This window comes from Talpa occidentalis, unplaced genomic scaffold, assembly GCF_014898055.3.
Source record: "Talpa occidentalis isolate TD23 unplaced genomic scaffold, MPIMG_talOcc4v2.1 talOcc4.14, whole genome shotgun sequence".
Classification (NCBI taxonomy): domain Eukaryota; kingdom Metazoa; phylum Chordata; class Mammalia; order Eulipotyphla; family Talpidae; genus Talpa; species Talpa occidentalis.
Window position 1 is genome coordinate 45,739,233 of NW_023601433.1, and position 21,523 is coordinate 45,760,755.

General features: G+C 38.8%; 1 protein-coding gene across 4 annotated transcripts in view; it reads left to right on the forward strand.

The window, feature by feature from the left end:
- Positions 1-103: 103 nt before the first annotated feature.
- TTC13 (tetratricopeptide repeat domain 13) overlaps positions 104-21,523 on the forward strand; it is a 63,649-nt gene continuing 42,229 nt past the window's right edge. For 3 of the 4 annotated variants that reach the window (XM_037510430.2, XM_037510431.2, XM_037510433.2), the window contains exons 1-4: positions 133-403; positions 15,534-15,628; positions 17,283-17,358; positions 21,168-21,238. In XM_037510430.2, coding sequence (XP_037366327.1) covers positions 133-403; positions 15,534-15,628; positions 17,283-17,358; positions 21,168-21,238 — 513 coding nt within the window. Of the gene's footprint in view, positions 404-15,533; positions 15,629-17,282; positions 17,359-21,167; positions 21,239-21,523 lie in introns of all 4 variants that reach the window. The other variant, XM_037510434.2, reaches the window with a different exon arrangement.

Sequence of the window (21,523 nt, forward strand, 5' to 3'; positions counted from 1 at the left end):
CTACAACTCCCAGAAGGGACTGTCCCAGTCCTTCTCCCGCCCCTCTGGCTAAGGCCCACCTGCCCGCCGCGGGTTAAGTCTGGGAGGCCGCAGCGCGCGGCGCGGGCCGCCGCACATGCGCCTTGAGGGAAGATGGCACCTGCCGGCTGCTGCTGCTGCTACTGCTGGGGCGGAGCTGTGGCCGCTGCGGGCGCCGCGGGGCGCGTCCTGGTGGTGGTGCTGCTGCTGGGGGTCCTGTCCCCCGGGTCGCGATCGGGCGCCCTGGCCACGGAACACTACTCGCCACTGTCTCTGCTCAAGCAGGAACTGCAGCACCGGCAGCAGCAGGAGGCCCCGGCGGGCGGTGGCGGCTGCAGCCCGCCGTCCGGGGACTGGGGGGACCAGTACTCGGCTGAGTGCGGCGGTGAGTGGGCGGTGACGGGCGGGCGTCCGGGGCGCCCCGGGCCTTGGGGCCAGCGGGGCCGTGGGGGCGGCGGGCCCGGGGACCGATGTGCGGTCACCTGGGCTTCGCCGCTGCCGGCCGCGACGTGCAGTCCAGGTGGAGCCGGCTTCGCGAGGTGTCACACCTGGGCCGCTTCCAGCCTCTCGTCTCGCACCCACGCCGCTGCGCGCCCTCCTCCTCCCTGGCCGCCGTGGGCACGGCTGTGGATGCAGAAGAGAGCTGACAACCTGCTCTCGGGGCCAGGGTGGCCTCACCGGAGTCCTAGCAACTGTTGAAAGGGTGTTGGATGGTCGAGGAGATGGCAGGTGGCCCGGAGTAGCCCCTGTTCCCGCTCTTTCCCTTGAGCAGGCCTAGGTAGTGAGGGAGGGACGGAAGGACTGGAGCATACTGAGGAGGATCAGGCCCTAGGGCGCTGCTTCTTGGGGCCCAGAGGAGAGGTGGGGATGTCCAGTCCGGCTTTGGTCTGGAAATCTTGTTTCCTGACCTTCCAGGTTGAGGTCTTGTTTTAAACACAGTCTAAACATTCTATCCCTGGAAGGTAAAGGAAATGAAAGAGTATGCCTGTTTTATCTGCTTGTTGATATTTTGTCTCCAGTTGTTCAAGATTGACCTGTGATCTGTCAGGTGTCTCCCTGATTGTAAAAAGAGCCCCGCAGGCAGTCCTCGAGCCTGTGTTGGTCACAGCTGTGTGCGTATTGGAACTAGGCCAGTTCATTCATTAAGATAGGGCACGATTGGCTTCAGTTTAACCAGTCATGACAGATGCCTCAGGGACAAAATACGTATGTGTTTTTTTGTTTGTTTTGACGTTCTTTAGTGGATCTTTTCATCTTTCAATCCCTTTCCTTTCTTCTGTCCCTAGGTGAGTTCCCTTAAGGCTTGCTGTTGAAACACACCTAATCACTAGGAGCTAAGGTGCATTTATGGCCTGGCAGCAGTGTTCTTTAGCATCTTGTACCTGGGAAGACAAAAAGTATTTTTTTGGCTGTTGGATGTTAATCTGATTTCTCGAGGAAGACTCACTTACTGAAGTATATGTGACTTTTTTTTTATTTTCCAGTAGACCTTGGCTAGTAACAGCATAAATTACATGGCCAGCATTACATAGTGGAAAAAGAATGGCTTTTACCTCTATCACTTTCTGTGACTTCAAACAAGTTAATAATCTGTCTTTGCAAAGTTGCCTCCTCTGTAATTTGAAGACACTGTTACCATTAACTAATTACAGGTTTTTTTTTTTTTTCTTCACAAGGGTGCTATGGGGAAAACTAGAAACAGCTAACATAAATGGAGTGCTTGTATGCCAGGTGCTGTTGTAAGAACTTTAGTTTCATTAACCTAGTCTCCTGGTCTATACCTCATCGGATGGTAGCACCTTTTCTCAGATCAGGAAATGGAGGCAGAATGAAAGTATCACTTGCCTGAGGTCCCACAGCTGTAAAGGGACAGCTGAGGTGGCAAAACTTTGTCTTAAGCTCTGTTTATAGGTCGGAAAACACATCTGTAGTATATACTAGCATATGTGTGTAAATGTTCCTCTCCCCTGCCTTTTTGTAGTCATGTGATCTCATTGGTTGAAAGACCCAGATTCTGGACAGTGGAAAATACGAATTGATTCATATTATGAGGTCCACAGATATTATTGCTTTAGATGACTCATTTTACTCTGTGACATCAGACTTATGCCAGTGTCTAAGAGTCCTAATTTGGGCCAACTCGACCTGTATTAAACTTTTTTCCGAGATAGGGATAAATATAGGTTTTTATAAACTAGGCATTTGGAGGAATCTTCCTATCCATCTACCCTTTCTCAGTGCCTCACATACGGAGACCATTATCTAATGTTCTGTCCTTCAAAGGATAAACACCATATAATGAAGGATGATTTACTTAAATGTTTGAACTTTCTTTTTATCTCCCCCATGTAGTACTTAGTGTCTTAGTTTGGAATTAAAAATGTACTACTGCCAATGAGTGGCATGAGTCTTTCAGACAGGCTCCCCTGAGCTGTCTTGAATGTCCCAGTAGCTGCCAACAGGTGCTGATGTGACTTGGGTGCTGCTGCCTTGAGCCCCAGTAAATAATTCCCAGAGCCAACTACTTATGCTATGTGGGGCTCTCTTAGATTTACTGGCCACAGTATGTGACAAAAGCCATCTCTCATTGTGGAGACTCCAGAAATGTCTCTCATTTCTCCTTCTTTCTTTGGATGACTGGGTAGAAACTGGACCCTATGAGACCTGCTCTAGCCCCTCTCAGTCCTAGGGAGAACAGTGTAGGAGCAAATTCATGATTTATAGCTAACTGTTTTGTAGCCTGAGAGGCTCATATTCTGTATCCAGAGCCCCCATGTGATTAACTCAAAGGTCTAGATAAGTGCCAGGGCCCAGAACTAATAGTTCTTCAGAATCGAACAGACTTGTCCTTACCAACTATTAATCATGTCATCACTTACTAGCTCATCCACCCACAAGCCAGCCCCTATACAGAACATGGAAACAGCAAGTACAGCCACTTTTCAAGTCTTCTCACAACTTTTGGATTCAAATGCTTGAGTTGATGTATGCTCGAGTCTACATCTGCACATCTACTGAGCTGTATATGTATCCTCTTAAGACACAACTCCCAGTGATTGCAGAACCAAAGTCTGAGGCTGGTGGCAGCCCTGCTGTCTGAATGGTGCACTGTGTGGACCACCATCAAAGGAAATCAGGCCCCCAGGGAGCAGCTCACTGAGCTGCAGCTGTATAGACCACAGCCTGGGCTTTCCCTAGGGCCTTGAGTCTCAGCCTGCACTTTCCTGTGCCACACCCCTCCCTCTGACATTTTCTTCTCCTTTACATTTTTACATCTCGCTTTTTATTTGAAAGGCGTGTTGTAATTACATAGCTCTGATCTTCCTTCTTTTTCCTGTGGTGGAAATAATTTACTCTTTTAAAAATATATAATGTACATATTTTTGAAACAAAAATAAATTTTCCTTTTCCTTACTGCTTTTGCCTGTTTTTAGCTTGGGATTATGGAAAGAGATGATGAACACAAGTTTCCCCACAATTATAGTTTATTGTTGTAAACACTATATATGTTCTTAATTAATCCTGTTGTTACTGAAATAGGTGTTGTTTTTATCCTCATTTTACCTAAGGGGAAACTGAGGTAAAGAGAAGTTAAGACAGGTGTGTAGTGAAGGGTAACTTGAACCTTCACTTGAACCTGCCCTCTTGACCATGTGTGTGTTATCTCCCCATTAATATTTGCACAGTTTATTAGTAATATTAATGATAAAGTCCTAAACCCTTAAATTTGTTGAAAGTGATATTCTTAACTTTTAGAATTTTATATTTACATGCATGCAAGGATGCTTCACTGAACCTAATATTTTGAACTTGAACTACAGTGGATCTATTCTTTTTCTGAAAAGCCATTTGTGTGCTTATTAGATGTCACTCAGTGTTTTAGACCATGGGGAAAGAGCTGGAGTAGAATTCGGGTGGGGGGAGGCGGTTGCAGGAGAAACCAGCATAGGTTAGACTGGTGATAAAGGCTTTCAAGAATAAGAGTAATGTTTTCAAGAATAAAGAGTAATGTGGGAATGCTACTCTGAGAGGTGGCCAGGTGACCACCTTTGGCAAGGTGGTATGAGCAGAGACCTGAATAGAAAAGATTTGGAGAGATCTTAGCTGTATCTTAATTTGACACTGTAATGTTACAGATCTGGTAAATTAAGATTTAGGTAAGTTATAGCCTGCCCATTGATTTAAATTTAGGACCTCGGTTCTTTCTAGCAAACCTAAACTGCGTCTCATTCTAGTGTGGTCTCTGTCTGTATTAAGTAGGTTGTTATGTGCTCTTTACAGGCAGTCTAAAGTGTATTTTAACAGTTCAAACACACACATTTTTAGAAATTATTTCAAAATTCTTTTTTTTTCCTTCTTTGAAAATGTAGTATTAATAACAACAATTGGGTTTATGAGATTTTTCCTTTTACTGCTGTCTTAGAGACTTTTTGTCTGTCTCTTAAGTCTGTACTTGATATCTTTTTGGTAGTTTGCAGATAGCTACCTTCATTAGCTGAGCACATTAGCGCTGTCCATGATTAATACCTCAGTCAGTTCAATTATTAATTTGCACCCTGAAAGAGTATTTTTAGTTTATTGAAATTAATAACCCCAGGTGTGATTTTATTTTTCCGTAGTTCTTTGTGGATTTAAGAACATTAATGTCTGTCCTGTTAGGGAGTTGTTAACTGTCAGAAAGATATAGAAATAGCTAGGAATCTTGCTCAGCAATTTTTGACAAGGTCAGTAAGACTTATGGTCATTATATATAATTTTTTCTTAATTGAGTAATCAGGCATTTAAATATATGTAGTTGATCTTAATGCACACAGCTCTTAAATCATTGCCATGCCTTCAAAGTAGAAGGCAGAAGTAGAAGAGAGAAACTTTTATAATGAGAACTATTTCTTTTTTTGTTCTGGATACAAGGAAATTGACCAAATTTTATGCTGGAGTAACAACTTTTCCCCTAGTGTTTGTTACATATATTTTTCTGGCAGACCTCTACTGATCTTTTTTTTAAGGCATCCATGAATAATTTGCCAGTGTTAAGTATCTTGCTTATTTTGATCATAGAGATGGAAGCATGGAGTGATAATGATAGCCATGTATTATTTCCTCTCAGTTCTGGCTACTCTGGATCTTTTGCTAACTGAATAGCATCTCTTAGAAAGTTCTCGGGTTCAGAATTCACATATTGTAGCATGAGCTCCATGAAGATGATAGTTTTTGGCATTTGCTTATTCAGTAGCTTTTTAATATAGCTATATTGACTTTAGAATTACATTTATTTCTTGGGCCTCCCTGGTGGCACAGGGGTTAAAGTCTCAGAACTATCAAGGTATTGAGCCCCAGCCAGGGAGCTAACCCACATGGCACAGCCGACCTCTCCTGTTTCACCTGCTGCTCCTGTTAGCAATGTATTTCAGTAGATCTGCCTGTTCTGCTTCCCACTCTGTCTCTAGTGAATTCTTTCATCCCCTGCACCTCTGATCTACACCCCAGTTCTTGTATGTATAAATAAATAAATCTTTTAAAAAAAGAATTACACTTATTTCTTAAAAGCTATGTACTGGTACTAGTGTTCAACTTTGAGTAATAGGGTTAATTTTTTTACTCTCTTGGTGAGGGCAAAAGATACATGACCTGGGTGTTAGAATCTACTCTGCATGAGCCATGACTGCATGAAGTGACAGAGTACATTCTGTATAAAGATCACTTGGTATCAGTATGCATTGGTAAATTGTTGGTCAACTGACCAACTTTTAAAACTTCCCCCCTTTCACACCATGACATTTTAAATAGGACATCTTGTTTACTTGTTTGGGTGTGTCTTGCATGTAGAATAAATTAAGAAATGATTAAAGCAGAGTTTTAATGTTTTTCACTTTGGGTGAATGAATTTTCCTTTTGTTATCTTTTTATTGCAATATGACATATATGCAGAGATATGCATGTATCATAAGTATGTATCTTGATAAATTTTCACAAGCAACGTGTGAAACCTAAAAGGGCTCCTAATCAATAACTGATATCTCTTTTTTTTTAAAGATTTATTTATTTATGCATATAAGAACTGGGATACCTGCCAGAGGTGTGGGTGGTGAGAGGATTCACCAGAGACAGAGTGGGGAGCAGAACAGGCAGATCTACTGAAATACACTGCTGAGGGGAGCAGCGGGTGAGGCAGGAGAGGTCTCCTGTGCCATGTGGGTAGCTCCCTGGCCAGCCGGGTATCAAGCTCATGCTGCAGAGGCTGCGGATAGCTTCACAGTGCTGTGCTTAACCCCTTGCGCCACCAGGGAAGCCCAATAACTGATATCTCTTTTTAAACTTCAGAATAAAATTTCATTCTGTGTCACCCTACTTTCATTTGGAAATATTTGGTCTGGTTTTAGTTTTGATTCAAGAACCAGCACTGTGCAATGGGCCTACTCTGCTTAGGGGCTGGTGTTCTTTACTTAGACCTTCAGGATGTTGACATTGGAAGGTCTAGCCTGTATTGGTCTAGCCTGCTCAGCATCTCTTTTACACAGAAGACCAGTAGGCTTCTCTTGAAAATTTTTCCTGCTTGTGTTTGGTATGTTCGAAGTGACTCAATTCTCATGCCACTGATAATTTCACATCAGTGCCCGGATGTTTTAACTCCCCCAGTAGTGGGTATTTGACAGTATGTATGAGTTTATGAGAAGCTCTTCAGATTTTAAAAGTACATGTTCCATTTTGAGCATTTGATGCATCTTCAGTCCGGCCTCTGTGGGTAAGGCCGCTGCCCAGTCTGTTGCTAAGGCACACTTTTCTGTTTGTGGATAATTTGTTTCTGGACCACTTTTTTCATTTGTGTGGCTGACCAACTCCTTTCAGTTTTCATCATTCTTTACATGTGTTCATGCTTTTATGTGGGTTAATACAGCTTTGACTAGATCACATTCATGCTTTATTAAAAAGCCATTCTGTCTCTAAAAGCTGGTTTTTGCAGATTCTTTTTCTAAAGGAGTAACTAGATGTTGACTTTATAGTCTAATTCTCATTGGGAAGCCTCTATTTTCAAGTTGTTTTATGATAATTTTAAATGTCAGGTACCAAAGAATAATATTTTCTTAGAATTAAAATATTTATTTTTAAGATTTATTTTTTATGCATACAAGAGCTGGGGTACAGGCCAGAGATGCGGGGGGGTGAGAGGTTTCACCAGAGACAGAGCGGGGAGCAGAACAGGCAGATTGACTGAAGTATACTGCTGAGCAGAGCAGGGGGCGAGTCAGGAGATATCTACCTCGCCATGTGGGTTGCTCCCTGGCTGTCTGGGAATCGAACTCATGCTGCAGAGGCTGCGGATTGCTTCACAGTGCTGTGCTTAACCCCCTGTGCCACCAGGGAGGCCCTTCTTAGAATTAAAATAAATAAATCATTCAGAGGAAAGTTTTCCCTCTTATTTTCCTGTTATTCTAAAAGAAATATACCTCTTGGGACCATCCAGTGGTCCGGTAAACTGCCCTCAACAGTGGTAGTCTTACAAATGCAGAGATTCGTAAAGGCAAAAGGCACTACACTTGATGGCTGCATAGCAGCTACTTGGCCTCAAGTTGCTGTCTGCTCTTCCCAGATACCCTATACCTAGGATAAAAAATTTTCAATACATATTGGGCACCTGATTTCCAAATTCTAGCCTGTTCATGGGGAAAAGCCCATTTATCCTTGTTTTCAGGTGACAGGCATACTAGCCATATAACTGGAGCAAGGTGGTTGGGTGATGAGTATGACCAGGCAGCTCTTGAATTCCTTATAAAAATTGTTCCTTTGGAGGTTGGCCATGGGTTTTCTGTTTGCAAACTTTTATTTGGTTTTCACTTTCAGAATGAATGTGAGACAAATATGTCCACTTCCAGTGCCACCTCCTCTTTTCACTTGGAGGCAGTAGCCTCCCTCCTCTTATATGGCTGGGAAAGAAGCAATTGAAGAGAACTTTCATGCACCCCCCCCCCCACACCCCCATCCTAACTGTCAGCCTGCCTGCAGCTGTACTGATAGCCTTTGGTCCTGTTGTGGTGAGTTGTCTGTGCTCCTTATGCAAGGGACTCCATTCTCTCTTGTCTTCCATCGGCACATTAATGGTTGTAAGAGCGCCCATCTTTATAAAACAAGCAACAAAGACAGGACCACATGTCCTTCCAGCCACACCTCATTTTTCTACTTCCTTTTGCAGCCCAGTTCCTGAAAGGAGATATTTATATTCATTGTCTCCATGTCTCCACTTCTCTTTTGAACCCTGTCAGCTTCTCATCATTTCATCAAAATTGCTCTTCTTAAAGTGAGCCTCATGAGGGATTTAAGAGGGGAGGAGAGAAGTTTGGTCACATTGCTGTATTTAAAGTTTATTATAAGGACCAAGCTGTGGCAGAGTGAGCAGTGACAAATGGACCAGGGACCTTTGTTGATTTGTCCTGCAGCACAGTTGTGGCAAGTATTGTCTTTGCTATTTCTTTGTTTTAATGACCTAAAACATGTCCTTTAATGTTGGGCTTATTTCCCTATGTGTACAATGAGTCTAAGGTATACTCTGCCTATCTCAGAAGATAGAGACCAGAAGAAGTAATGTTTGTTAAAGCATTTTTAAAGCTGTATAGTACTTTGATGACCAAAATAAACTTAGGAAGCTCAAGAACCTCCCTGCCCCGCTAGCAATTTTAGCCTATATGTATACTGACATTTAACAATCAATTTTCTGTGAACTGTGGGCATTATACCTTTCCCATTATATTAATCCTGTGAAGCATATATGAGGGCATTTGGTGGTAATTATTCCTATTTTACAAATGAGAAAACTGAGGCTAAAAGATATTGATGAACTTGGCACACAGTTAAACAGCCAGTTAGGCATCTGATCTGAATCAGTCTGGCTCATGACCTGTGCTCTGATCCACTCTATTTATTACTTTGCTTCCAAACTAATTATATTTGAAATCAGGAACAAGTAGAATTAAATGTAAGGGCTGGTTCATTGAAATTACTGATAAAGTTTAGAAAATTATCTAGCAAGACTAATGAAGAAAAAAGAGAAGAAACAAATATTTGACTTAAGGTGTGAGGGGGTATAATGAAAAATTAAAATCATTATAATCATTCTGTGTATAGCTTTATGGCAAAGATGGAGAACAGTTCAAAGAAATGGGTAGTTCTTTAGAAAAAGGTGAATTACCAACTGGAGCACCCCTTGCCCTCCCTTTAAATATCTTGTCTCCACCAGGGTCAGCTCTTTCCTTCTCATTAAATTCTAGCTTCCTACATTTTCTTAGAGATCCAGCCCACATTCCCTGCTTTATCATCCACCATAAGTTAATGATTATCAAAGTCATGTGTAGCTCTTATCTTTCTCTGGAACTTCCTAACTACAAACAAGACATTGACAATTTTGAGTCTTAATGAGCAAGTGACTTAAGCCCAAGGTTCACCCTCCACTTCCTATTAAAACCTTTCTCCCTCTTAAGCTTCCATTGTAATTCAGTCCTTTTTTTCCTACCTGCACAAATTAAACGATGGTGCCTTTTTCCTGTTTTCATTCCTAATCTTTTTCAAAACTCTGTCTTTCTTGTTTAACCTCATGTATCTCTTTAGACTATGACCCTCCATTTCAACCCAGTGGCCTCTCCCTTTGTTTGGACTTTTCCCATTTTTTAACTGACTACAGTCTCTCACTTGGCCTTCTCTCCTCAAACAGCTGTTGGTGATCTTTTTTCCTGCTTAAGGCTTTGCGGCTTCCTAGTATTAAAGGAGAAAGGGAATAAATGAACTGGAGATTAACTCTGAAAAACAAGAAGAGGCAAGAAGGGCACTTGGAAGGACTAAATAGAACAAAGCCAGAACAAATGGATTAGAAACAGAACAATAGAATTCATAAATAGTTCTAAGGGCTAGTTAAAAAAACAACAAAAAATATAAACAAACTAACACATAAATAGGACAGCAAATGTAAATGTACGTTAGAAATCAGGATATGTGCAGTTATAGAAGTGCTTAGGGTTAAGAGACAACTGTAGAAATCTCTGCTAATAAGATTAAAAATCTGAAGTAATAAAGAAATGTCTGGCAAAATCATAATAAGAAAAAGATGACATTTTGTAATATGCTTTCTGCAGTAATCACTGTTAATTTTACTTTTATGAGTTAAGCAAGGAGGAAAACAGAATTTTCTTATTTTCATGGAAATCTATACCATTTAAATACAACTGATTGGATTATTGTAAAATATTTGAAGCCATTGTACACGAGATGTTTTTAGACTGAAGGGTAAATTTAACCCTTTCTAGACAATTCTAGTTAACAACTCCTATTCTAGTTAACAAGCAATTTTCCTATCACAGACCTTACCAAATCAGTGAAAAGTGCTATTACCAGAATCTAACACAGTTTGGGGTGGCAGGAATAGAAAGGTGTAAGAGTTATAAAAATCCTAAGTAAAATATTAGTAAACTGAAGCCAGGAAGCAATTAAAAGAATAAAACAAACAAACAAACAAACAAATAAATAAAAGAAAATGGACAAATTCCATCAGCCATGAATTTCGGTGATATATACCAGAGACATGTAAATAATCTTAAATTGCAAAGAACCTCAAAAACCAGGTTCTTGAGGATGATTTAGGACTTGTTCTTCCCATGCTATTAGGACACAAACTATTATATATATCCAGAGGTTAAGTTGACTTGGAGAAGGGGATATGGAAAAAAACCTTGCAAGACTCTGGAAGTACTTCAAGAAATTATGTTAGTCTGACAGTTACTTGACTTGGTAGTCTAAATTTTTCCACTGCCTAGTAAAATGGGAAAAATTGAGAGCAACATAAGATTACAGAAAATAAAGAATCCATATTTTAATGCAAAAAAAAAAAAGAATTACCTGCCTCAATCAATTAAAATTTATTCCATAAGTACAAAGGTGGTTCAACCTTTAAAAAAATTTAATTACCTTAGTAGGTTAAAGAAGAAGAATCAAATGATTATCTTAAAACTGCAGAATCACTTGATAAAGTTCAGCCAATTTTCCTCATTAATTTTTTTTTTTTAATAAAACAAAGACTAGGAGAATACTTCTTGATAGAGTAAAACATACCACTCAACCCCTGGCCAGATAGAGCAGCTTCCTACAGAATATTTATAAATGTTAAATGAAAAATTTATCAAAAGTTGAGGAAATTTTGGGTCACTAGATGTAATATTAATGTCAGGAATAGCAGGAGTACCTTTTATCACTGTTATTAATGAATACTTTTGGGCAGGGGTAATATAAGATGCTAAATGAGAATAAATATTTCAAAAGCTTTGATAAAATCACATGCAGATGAGACAATTATCAACGGATAAATTGAGACATGAGTAACATTGTTAAGACTTCACTAATGTGGGCAGATAAACTATACAGCTCTAGCCAGTTAAGAATATGCTGTATTTCTGCCCACTCTCCTAGTCCTGCTAGCATTCTGTGGACTTCCACCTTTTAAATCCTTAACTTCCTTCAGCTCACCCTTAATCCTTTCATGTTATGAGCGAGAACTCCAGAACTGACTCCATCTCAAATGCCGCCTCTACTATTTTGCTAGAGAATGGTCACTGGCAAATTTCTGTGTTTCTCTGCCACATTTTCCTCACTGTTAAAATGGGAATTAGTAGAGTGCCTATACATCGTGACTTTATCAATATGTGCTGATGTTATTCATGCAGACAAGACCTCCCTAAGCAGGCACTTATTATGCATAGCTACTCCTTATAAGCCCTTGCTACCTTACATTTCTTTGTGTAAGTGATTACTATCCATTTCCTCCAGTGAATACAAGGCCAGTGCTCATTTCTGTTTGGATTGATCACTGAGGCTAATAGTGACTAGATGCTCAGCAAACATGTATTGAATCAATAATCAACTTTTTAAAAATTACAACAAACTTAAATGTGTAAATCCTATATAAAATTTCACCTGTTAATAAAAGACTTGAATAGACTAAATTTTGTAAGGAAGTAAATTGTTTCTCCCCTCAATCCATAATTTTAATACAATGATAATAGAAATTACAGAAGGTTTTTGTTGTTGTTGTTGTTCTGGAACCTTAACAGAAAGATTGAAACTTACCTGAAGGAAGAATGTTTATCCCAGTAGCCAAGAAATATTTGAAAAAAGGTTGATCAGGCTTTGCTTTACTAAAATATATACATTTATTGTAAGGCTACAATAATTAAAGAACTGTGATACTGAAATCTGAAGAAACCCTTACAAGGATTAGAAAGTCTTGAAATAGCACAATGCATTTTTTTTACAGAGAAGTGAAATTTTGCTTTAAAAATATTAAAAATGGTATATAAGGCCTCCCTGGTGGCACAAGGGGTTAAGACGCAACCTATGAAGCAATCCACAGCCACTGCAGCGCAAGTTTGATCCCCAGCCAGGGAGCTACCCACATGGCGCAGCAGACCTCTCCTGTCTCACCTGCTGCTCCCCTCAGCAGTGAACCTTGGTCCATCTGCCTGTTCTGCTCCCCACTCTGTCTCTGGTGAATCCTCTCACCTACCCTGGCCTATACCCCAGTTCTTGTATGCATAAATAAAAAAAATATTAAAAAAATTAAAAAAAGTGGTATATAATCTCACTGTTCATTTTTTTTTTTAACATTTATTTGTTTATGCATTCAAGAGCTTGGGTATGAGCCAGAGGTATGGGGGGTGAGTGGATTCACCAGAGACAGAGTGGGGAGCAGAACAGGCAGATCTCCTGAAATACGCTGCTGAGGGGAGCAGTGGGCAAGACAGGAGAGGTCTGCTACGCCATGTAGGTTGCTCCCTGGCCAGCCTGGGATCGAACTCTTGCTGCAGAGGCTGCGGATTGCTACATAGTGCACTTAATCCCTTGTTCCATCAGGGAGGCCCAATCTCACTAAGTTCAAATTTAAATAATATAGAAGAAATGGAATCCTCTGAGAAAGTATTTATATAGTTAAGTTAAAAAGCAGGCTACAAAACTGTGATTCTCATTCAGTTCTCACAGGTCAGTGATAATAATAGCACTAAACATTTCTTAGTTCTCCTGTGTGCCAGCAACTGTGTACCACCTGCTTTACATATATTTCCTTAGGAAATCTTACAACTACCCCATGTAGTGGATTATGATTAGGCTTGTTTTACAAATGAAATTGAAGATTAAAGAGGCTAGGTCAGTACTCGAGAGCTAGTAAGTAGTGGCAGAGAACAGGATTTTGCACTCCAGATCTTCTGGTTTCAGTATTACTACTCTTAATTACATACACCAAAATTTTCAGCCATTCTCAATGTGTGGTGATATTCTGAATTGCTTTTATTTATTGTTCGTGATTTTTCCATATTTTCTACAATGAATATGAATTATACTCCAAAGAGTAAATGTCCATGTATAGCATTGACAGTCATTTGTCACAGTTGCTGTAGAAGTTAGATTTGAATAATCTCAAAGATTCCCTTTTTAAAGATGTGTAGAAACAGACCCAGTGATACAAGGTATTATAAAGGTGGTGTTTCAAATTGATAATTTAGGACCTCCCCTGGTGGCGCAGGCAGTTGAGGGCAGTGCTGTGAAGCTGTCTGCAGCCTCTGCAGTGCTGGTAACCGGCTGGCTGCGAGGGTCCCATATGGCGCCGCAGACCTCTCCTGCCTCGTCTGCTGTTCCCCTCAGCAGTGTATTTCAGTCAGGCTGCCTGTTCTGTTCCCTGCTCTGTCTCTGGTGAATCCTCTCACCCTCCCGCGTGCATCTGGCCCGGTTCTTGTATAAGATAAATAAATCTTTAAAAACAAAAACAAAAAAACCAAATTGATAATTTAAGTGATACTGGGATAACCAGTTAACCATTTGGGCAATAGGTAATCGGATGACAGACTGACATTAATGACAGAATAGATTCAGATGATTTAAATATGAGCAAAGGCATTTACAAAAGAAGAGATGCCAATACACAGAAAGTTTACTCTTAGCTAGTACTATTTTCAGATTGGGAGCAATAAAAAGAATGGCAATATTGAGTGGAGGGAAATAGACCTTTTGTACACTGCTAATGGGAATGAAATTATTATTACATACTGGGATGAAAATGGAGTAACATTTGAATGGTTATAAAATCGTTTCCATCTTTGCCTCAGTAATTATGTTTTTTAGAATTTAATTGCCTAGTTGGGTATATTGCAAAAACAAAGGTCAAGGATACTTACTGAAACATATTAAAAAAAGAAAGGACATCCTAATTATCCAATGATAGAGGTCTGGTTAAATTCCATGCAATAGAATGTGATGTAGCTATTTAAAATTATACAATGCAATTTTATTGAAACTGACATGAATTGCACAAAGTAGAGGGATTATTAGAATACAATAAGACAACATATACTTAGTGCTTAGCGTGGTGCTTAGCATATGGGAAGTTCTCAAATATTAGCTTTTTTTAAAGGTTGGAGAAACATGTTATAGGTTAATATATTTCCAAAAAACCTTTCTTCAAATTAATCCTCCAAATACCTACCAACAACCATTATTGGTTCTTAATTCTCTTTTAGACTAAAGTATTTGTTTGGGTACAAGGCTTTCCCCAGTCTAATGACTGACTTTCCACCCTCATATTTTTATTTTCTAGCACCAATTCCCTTTTCTTGCCAGGACTATCTATTCACTGTCTGTTTGTATCTTGCTTCTGTGCTTTCGCTATTCATTTCTGGTACCCATTCTTTTTAATTGGATCATTTTTTTCTTGCACAAATTTATTCAGAACAAATATGTGTTCTGAATTCTAGAATCTGAGTGCATATTTTTAAACATTTTATCATGATTTGACTTTGTTCTCTGTGATTTTTTTTTTTTAAAGATTTATTTATTTATGTGTACAAGAGCTGGAGTACAGGCCAGAGATGCGGGGGGTGAGAGGATTCACCAGAGACAGAGTGGGGAACAGAACAGGCAGACTGACTGAAATACACTGCCAAGGGGAGCAGTGGGCAAGTCAGGAGAGATCTGCTGTGCCATGTGGGTAGCTCCCTTGCCAACTGGGGATCCAATTTGTGCTGCAGAGGCTGCAGATTGCTTCATACTGCAGTGCTTAACCCCTTGCACACCAGGGAGGCCCTCTGTGATTTTTTTTTTTAACGTGTGGTAAATGCTGCCGGATAGGATATGTCTAATAAAAGGATCTCAGCAATTCTATTAATTCCTTGTGTATAGTGAGAAGGGTATTGACTAGTACTCTTTCTGCCCTGTTGTCTTTAGAACAATTCTAACCTATCTAAACCTCATTTTACCAACCTGGGAAACTTGCCTTTGATCTTTTCCAGAATGGTTGTGAGATCACTGATGAGTGTGTAATATATTTGGAAGTTAAAATATTACACAGTTGTGATGGTAGAAGATAAGATGCTCCTTTTAGTGTTTTCTAGACTCGTCTTTATTTTGGTTATATGGATCCTTAGCATTCCAATATATAGTATAGAGCCATAAATTTAAGGTGAGGAGAATAACAAGGAATGTTTGCTTTTCAGAGTCATCCTTTTTGAACTTCCATGATCCAGATTGCGAACCCAAAGGATCGCCACCCTGTGACTCGTTGCTTTCCCTCAACACTGAAAAGATTCTGGTATGCATCTTCTGTCATGCCTTCTGTTTTTGTGACCTGAAGCACGATGACACTAACTCTAAATGTTGGAAGTCACCTCAGGTTATCAACTGAGAATTGGGTCTGATTTGGTTCACTGTGTATAAGATAAAGTTAGGTCATCTAGTATTTGCTCACATTGAATTATTATGACTTTTAAATTGTATGGTTGATCATTTAGATTCCAAAGAATAAAGGGGAGCTCATAATTAACCCATATGTCTAGAAATAGTATGTATTTGAAGTATGATAGTATAATCTTATTTTCCAACCTCTGCCTGTGTGGGTATCTTTTACATAGCTCTATTTTTTTTTTTTTTCTTTTCATCAGAACCAACTAAACTGTACAGGAGACCTTGCCATTCCAGGAATGACTATCTGACACTATGTCTGCATCTGCCAATTCATGTTAGCTAGCTGCCTCTTGAAGGATCTTCTTTTTATTTATACTTAACTTTATGAAACTGAGTTATTTTTTTCAGTACCCAAAGTTAACACATTTTTTCTCCAGGCCTTTCCTTTGACAACCACGTACATATTTTTGTGTCTTTGGTTAAAAATTTTCCTTATAAGATATTCTTTCTTTTCCAGACAATGTCTGCCTTTTCATGTAAGAATTACTGAAAATAGGTAGAAAAATCAAACTAGAGAATAATCAACTGGTTTTACCTAGTGAACCAAGTACAGTTAACTTGGAATATGGAAAAACTTTTTAATTAGACTTGTCAAAACCCAGAATGTTGTGTTGTAAAGTAGTGAGTTGATTATCATTGAAAACATTTAAGTAGAAATTGAACAATCTCCACCTCAGGTAGGCAAGTGGATTCTTAGAGTGATGAGAAACTAATTTTAAACTATTCTTACTAATAGCAATTCAAGAATTTTCCACTAGTTACATTTTTAGTTTGAAATTTTGCTATCTAGTAGCCATTGGAAGAAAGCTTATAAAACTTTTTCCATAGGTTTAAAATATGGAAGTCATTCATTCTCCAGATATTTATTTAGTACCTATTATGTGCCAGTACTGATGAAGAAAACTGGTGAACTAGATAACCTCTATCCCTGTGTGCTCTTTACTCCTACAATCACTAATCAAATAATTATTCAAGTAAACATAGAAGTACAATTGTGCAAATCATACCAGATCTTACCACCATCCACAAAAGATGTCTATACATGCAGTATTGAGAATAGGAAACATGATTTTTGCTGAGGAATTTATTTGTTCATGCTATGCTTTTCCTACTCACTTCTGTTAGAGATTTTATTTCTAACATAATAAAAACTTTTAAATCAGATATGCCCTTCAGTGTACTCTTGATGTTACTTTGGAAATGATTTCTTTTTATGGGATTTCATTTCTGTCCTCTGGCCTACATCCCATTTCTTCTACACACACAAAAAAAAGAAAATATTTACTCCTGGAAAAACAGACCTGCTAATGATAAGGGGGGAAAAGCAAATAAATTATGCCACAAACTGTGCCCTGAAGTACATAAATGTTATGACTTAAAACGAATATTTTCTTCCATATAAATCAAATGTAGCTTTAATTTTTTTAAATACAGGTTTGCATTTTAAGTTTTCACTTCATTTGTGATAAGCTGAAATGTGTGTTTATTTGTTTTTATTTCAGAGCCAGGCCAAGTCTATTGCAGAACAAAAAAGATTCCCGTTTGCTACTGATAATGACAGCACAAATGAAGAGTTAGGTGAGACTTGAACCAGGATATTCCTGTGGTATTTTCTAGAATTTATGCTTATATGCAGAGCAAGTTGGCAGGATGGTGAGGCAGAAAGAACACAGCCTTGAGCCTGCCAGTATGAGTGGCATTCAGCCCTTGTGAGAGTCCTCCTTGAGTGTATGTCATGAAGTAAAAGATTTGGATGGAATGATTGGTAGGGATTGTTCCACCTCTGCGTTCTAGTGGGAATTAATAATTATGCTGATGAGGTCTTATGAGCTGCTATCATTCATTTAAAGGGTATTTATATTTTGTCATCTATTATGAATAATATAGAAATGAAAACAATAGAATCATACCTACTTTAGATTTCTGTGTAATAAAATAGCTAGATTTAAATGAATTTTACTCATGACACCAGTCAGTTATTGGATTGGGTCAACAGAATATGGGTGTAGACAAATTGAATGATTTCACATCTGCAAATGGGTCATGCTGTTTGGCTTGTTCATGGTATGTTTTAAAAACAGGCTGATGTCACCAGTGTCTGTATGGTTTGGGTGCCTCCCTCCCTGCCTTGTCAGCTTCCATTTGAAGGCGTGAAACAACATTGGGTGTGCAGGTGGACTGACTTCATATAAGCACATGCTCCCTTGAGGGGCCTTGTCACCTAAAGCACATGCAGAAAAACGTTTCTGATTTTCAAATAATCATTTTATCCTTTCTGCAGGCATATACACTTCCCATTGAGACCAAGCTCTTCTTGTACTGACTCCTTTCCTCTTTTAGTGCAGGTAGTTAAGAATTGACCCTTTGAAAGTATGAATTACATTTTGGTGGTACTCTTTGAGTAGACATGAGACTTAATTACCTGTTAATGCATCAGATCTTGGTCTTTCCTGAAATCCTTGGATTCTGTCCAGCCACGTATTTGTGTATTAAATAATTAATTAAGGACCTGATGTGTGCCAGGCTGCCTCTACATTCTAAGAACATTTCAAATGGACACTATGATAGTTTAGACCCTGAGCTGGCTTAGGATCTTTTGTATCATAGCATTTTTTCTTAGAAAAACAACTTCTATCAACATGTATGGTGCTGGGAGATGTGGAGTAGATGTGAGTAACAATTTCTGTGAGAATTCCAGCTATACAAGTTTATTCTTTTTCTTTGAACTCTGAACAACAAAATATAGATCCAGGTCTTATTTTTATTCGCGCAACATTTGGATTAGAGCTTTTTTGAAATGGCACTGCGGGGGTTTTCTCTAAAAAATGTTTACTTTTAAATGGAAAGATTTGGGAGTGACATTTGATTTTGAGTGGAATTCAGCAACCAAAACATGGGCAATGTTCAGTATTGATCTCCTACAGCTGTTATTTCTTCCTGCATTCAGAAAGTACAAGTTTGTGTTTCATTCTCTGCTGATCTAATCATTATGGAATCCAAACCATTTTTCAGTCCAGCCCAGTGCAGAGCAGTTTTGATCCAGCCTTGATTTATTTTGGTGTGTGTTGGTTAGAAGGGTAGGACCCAGGGCCTCCCCAGTGGCGCAGCGGGTTGAACGCAGTGCTGTGAAGCTGTCCACAGCCTCTGCAGTGCAGGTTCAATTCCCCTCCTGCCAGGGAGATACCCACATGGTGTGGGCCTCTCCTGTCTCACCTGCTGCTCCCCTCAGCAGTGTCTTTGATCCATCTGCCTGTTCTCCCCGCTCTGTCTCTGATGAGTTCTCTCGCTCTCCCATGTCTCTGGCCTGATACCCCAGTTCTTGTATAAATAATTAAGTCTTGAAAAAAGAAGGGTAGGACCCAGAGCTAGGAAGCTAGGTTCCTTTGTCTCACTGAATGCATGTTGTTTTTGGACAGTTTGTTTAATTGCTGCTTCATTTCCTTATCTACAAAATGGGGATAATAATTGTAACTACCTTCTTGCAATAATGAGTTAATATGTGTAGATGATTAGGCCTGTGCCTGGCACATATTAAGAGTGCAATATCAGCCAGAAAGAAGAGGAAAAATACTGAATTGTCTCACTCATAGCAGGACTTTAGAAAACCTAAATAAGGGACCAGGAAAAAGACTAATTATAATAAAGAAAAAATCAAAATCAACAAGCAACTATAAACCAGAGACATACTACTGAGGGAGGACAGGGGAGGAGAGGAGGGATTAGGGCCAAAATAAGGGGTGGTGGGAATTATATGGGGAATATAACCAAAATGAAAATTCATACATTGTGCAAAAATGAAAAATGATGTAAGAATTATATAAAATAAAATAAAAAAATAAAAACAAAAAAAAGTGCGATACATGTAATTATTCATGTTGCTCTTTTGCTGCTAATGATTCTGGACCTTTCCAAAGATATCTCTGGTTATCTAAACAGATACACTTATCTGAATAGTGTCCATTCTTATTATTCTGAATATGCATTTGAACTTAATTTTTCTTTTTGAAGAACAAATTAGGTTAAAAACAGTCCTTTTTTTATTTTGAAGAATGCCCCCCAAAGCTCTTAGTATAATTATGATAATGAATGGTTTTGAACTTTTCCTGGGTTATTTATAGATAGTTTAAATCTCTGCATTTAGTATTTCTACTGCATTTATGTTTTAACTACTCTAATGTCAGGAAATTTAAACTCTATTGACAATAAAATTTCAGTTGCCCATCTTCAGAATACCTATTAGGGTCTAGAATTAGAGGGTTACAATAAAACTTTTTTGCAAAGAAATATGATCAAAATAGTATAATGTTGAGTGAGACATATAGTTTTTTTCAGGGTTACTTGGGGATTTAGGGAATTATGGCAAATATAGATGTAAATATGGTCTAGAGTATTAAAATTTGTTGTCAAGTGAAAAAGTCAAAATATTGCCATATTTTAAGAGGTAGTCATGACTAACTTAAAAAATACCAGTTACTTGAACAATTTGATCAAGTTATTTATTTATTTATTTTTAGTATATATTTTGAGCATTGTTTTGACTTGTTTAAATACAAGAGGTAGGGAAAGGGCTACCATTGCATTACAGTAGTGTGCATGATCTACAGTTAGGCATTATATAAATATATATATTAATTTGAACCTCTGTTTTTGTTCTTTCTAGATAATTGGCAGTAAATTCAGCAACCCCAGGAATAGAGATTTGTGGTGCTATTTGGTTATTTCTCTTAAGTTTCACAGTAAAATCACATTGCCATGTTTTGTGTATATTGTTCAGGCTTATTACTAGCTCTTTTGATATATAGTTAGGGAATATCACAAAAGATTACTTGATATTTGAAAGTGAGTGATGGGCTTAGACAAATAGAAATAGTTCTTATAGGCTTTATAGGCAGATATTTTATAGATGACTTTAATAATTTAAATCCAGATGAAGCAGAAGATTGATTAGCAAGTCCTGAGTGGTAAAAGAATTAAGTTATATCTTTTTAATTTCTAAGTTTTCTTTTTCTACTTCTGGTTGTTGGAGTTGCCTTCTATATTTAGTAAAGAAATTAGTTATTGGGCCTCCCTGGTGGCGCATGGGGTTGAGAGCAGCACATTGGGGCTATCCATGGCCTCTGTAGCACGAGTTTGATCCTCAGCCAGGGAGATGCCCACAGGGTGCAGCAGACCTCTCCTGTCTTGCCTGCTGCTCCCCTCAGCAGTGTATTTCAGTCAGTCTGCCTGTTCTGCTCCCCACTCTGTCTCTGGTGAATCCTCTCACCCCCCACACCTCTGGCCTGTACCCCAGTTCTTGTATGCATAAATAAATAAATCTTTTAAAAAGAAGTTATTGATCTCCGTCTGAGAGCCTTTTTTCTTTAATGTTTTTGTATTTTGTTTCATAGCTATTGCTTATGTGTTGATTGGCAGTGGTCTCTATGATGAAGCAATAAGACATTTTTCCACAATGCTTCAGGTAATTATTTTTCTTCATTATGTTTATTTCATGTTTACAGTTATAACAAAAATGTAGATTTTTGTATAATGTGCTGCAATAAGACATTTATTTTAAGATCGGGCAAGAAAGTGAAGGACATCAACCCTGACAGAGCACATTCTTGGTACAGGGTTATGCCATGCTCTCATTTAATCTTTTCAGTATTACTTTATTTTAAATGAGAAAATATCGAAGAGACCAAGTAATTTGCTTCATGATCTCTGACCAACATGTGTCAAAAATGGGATTCAATGCAAGTTAAAA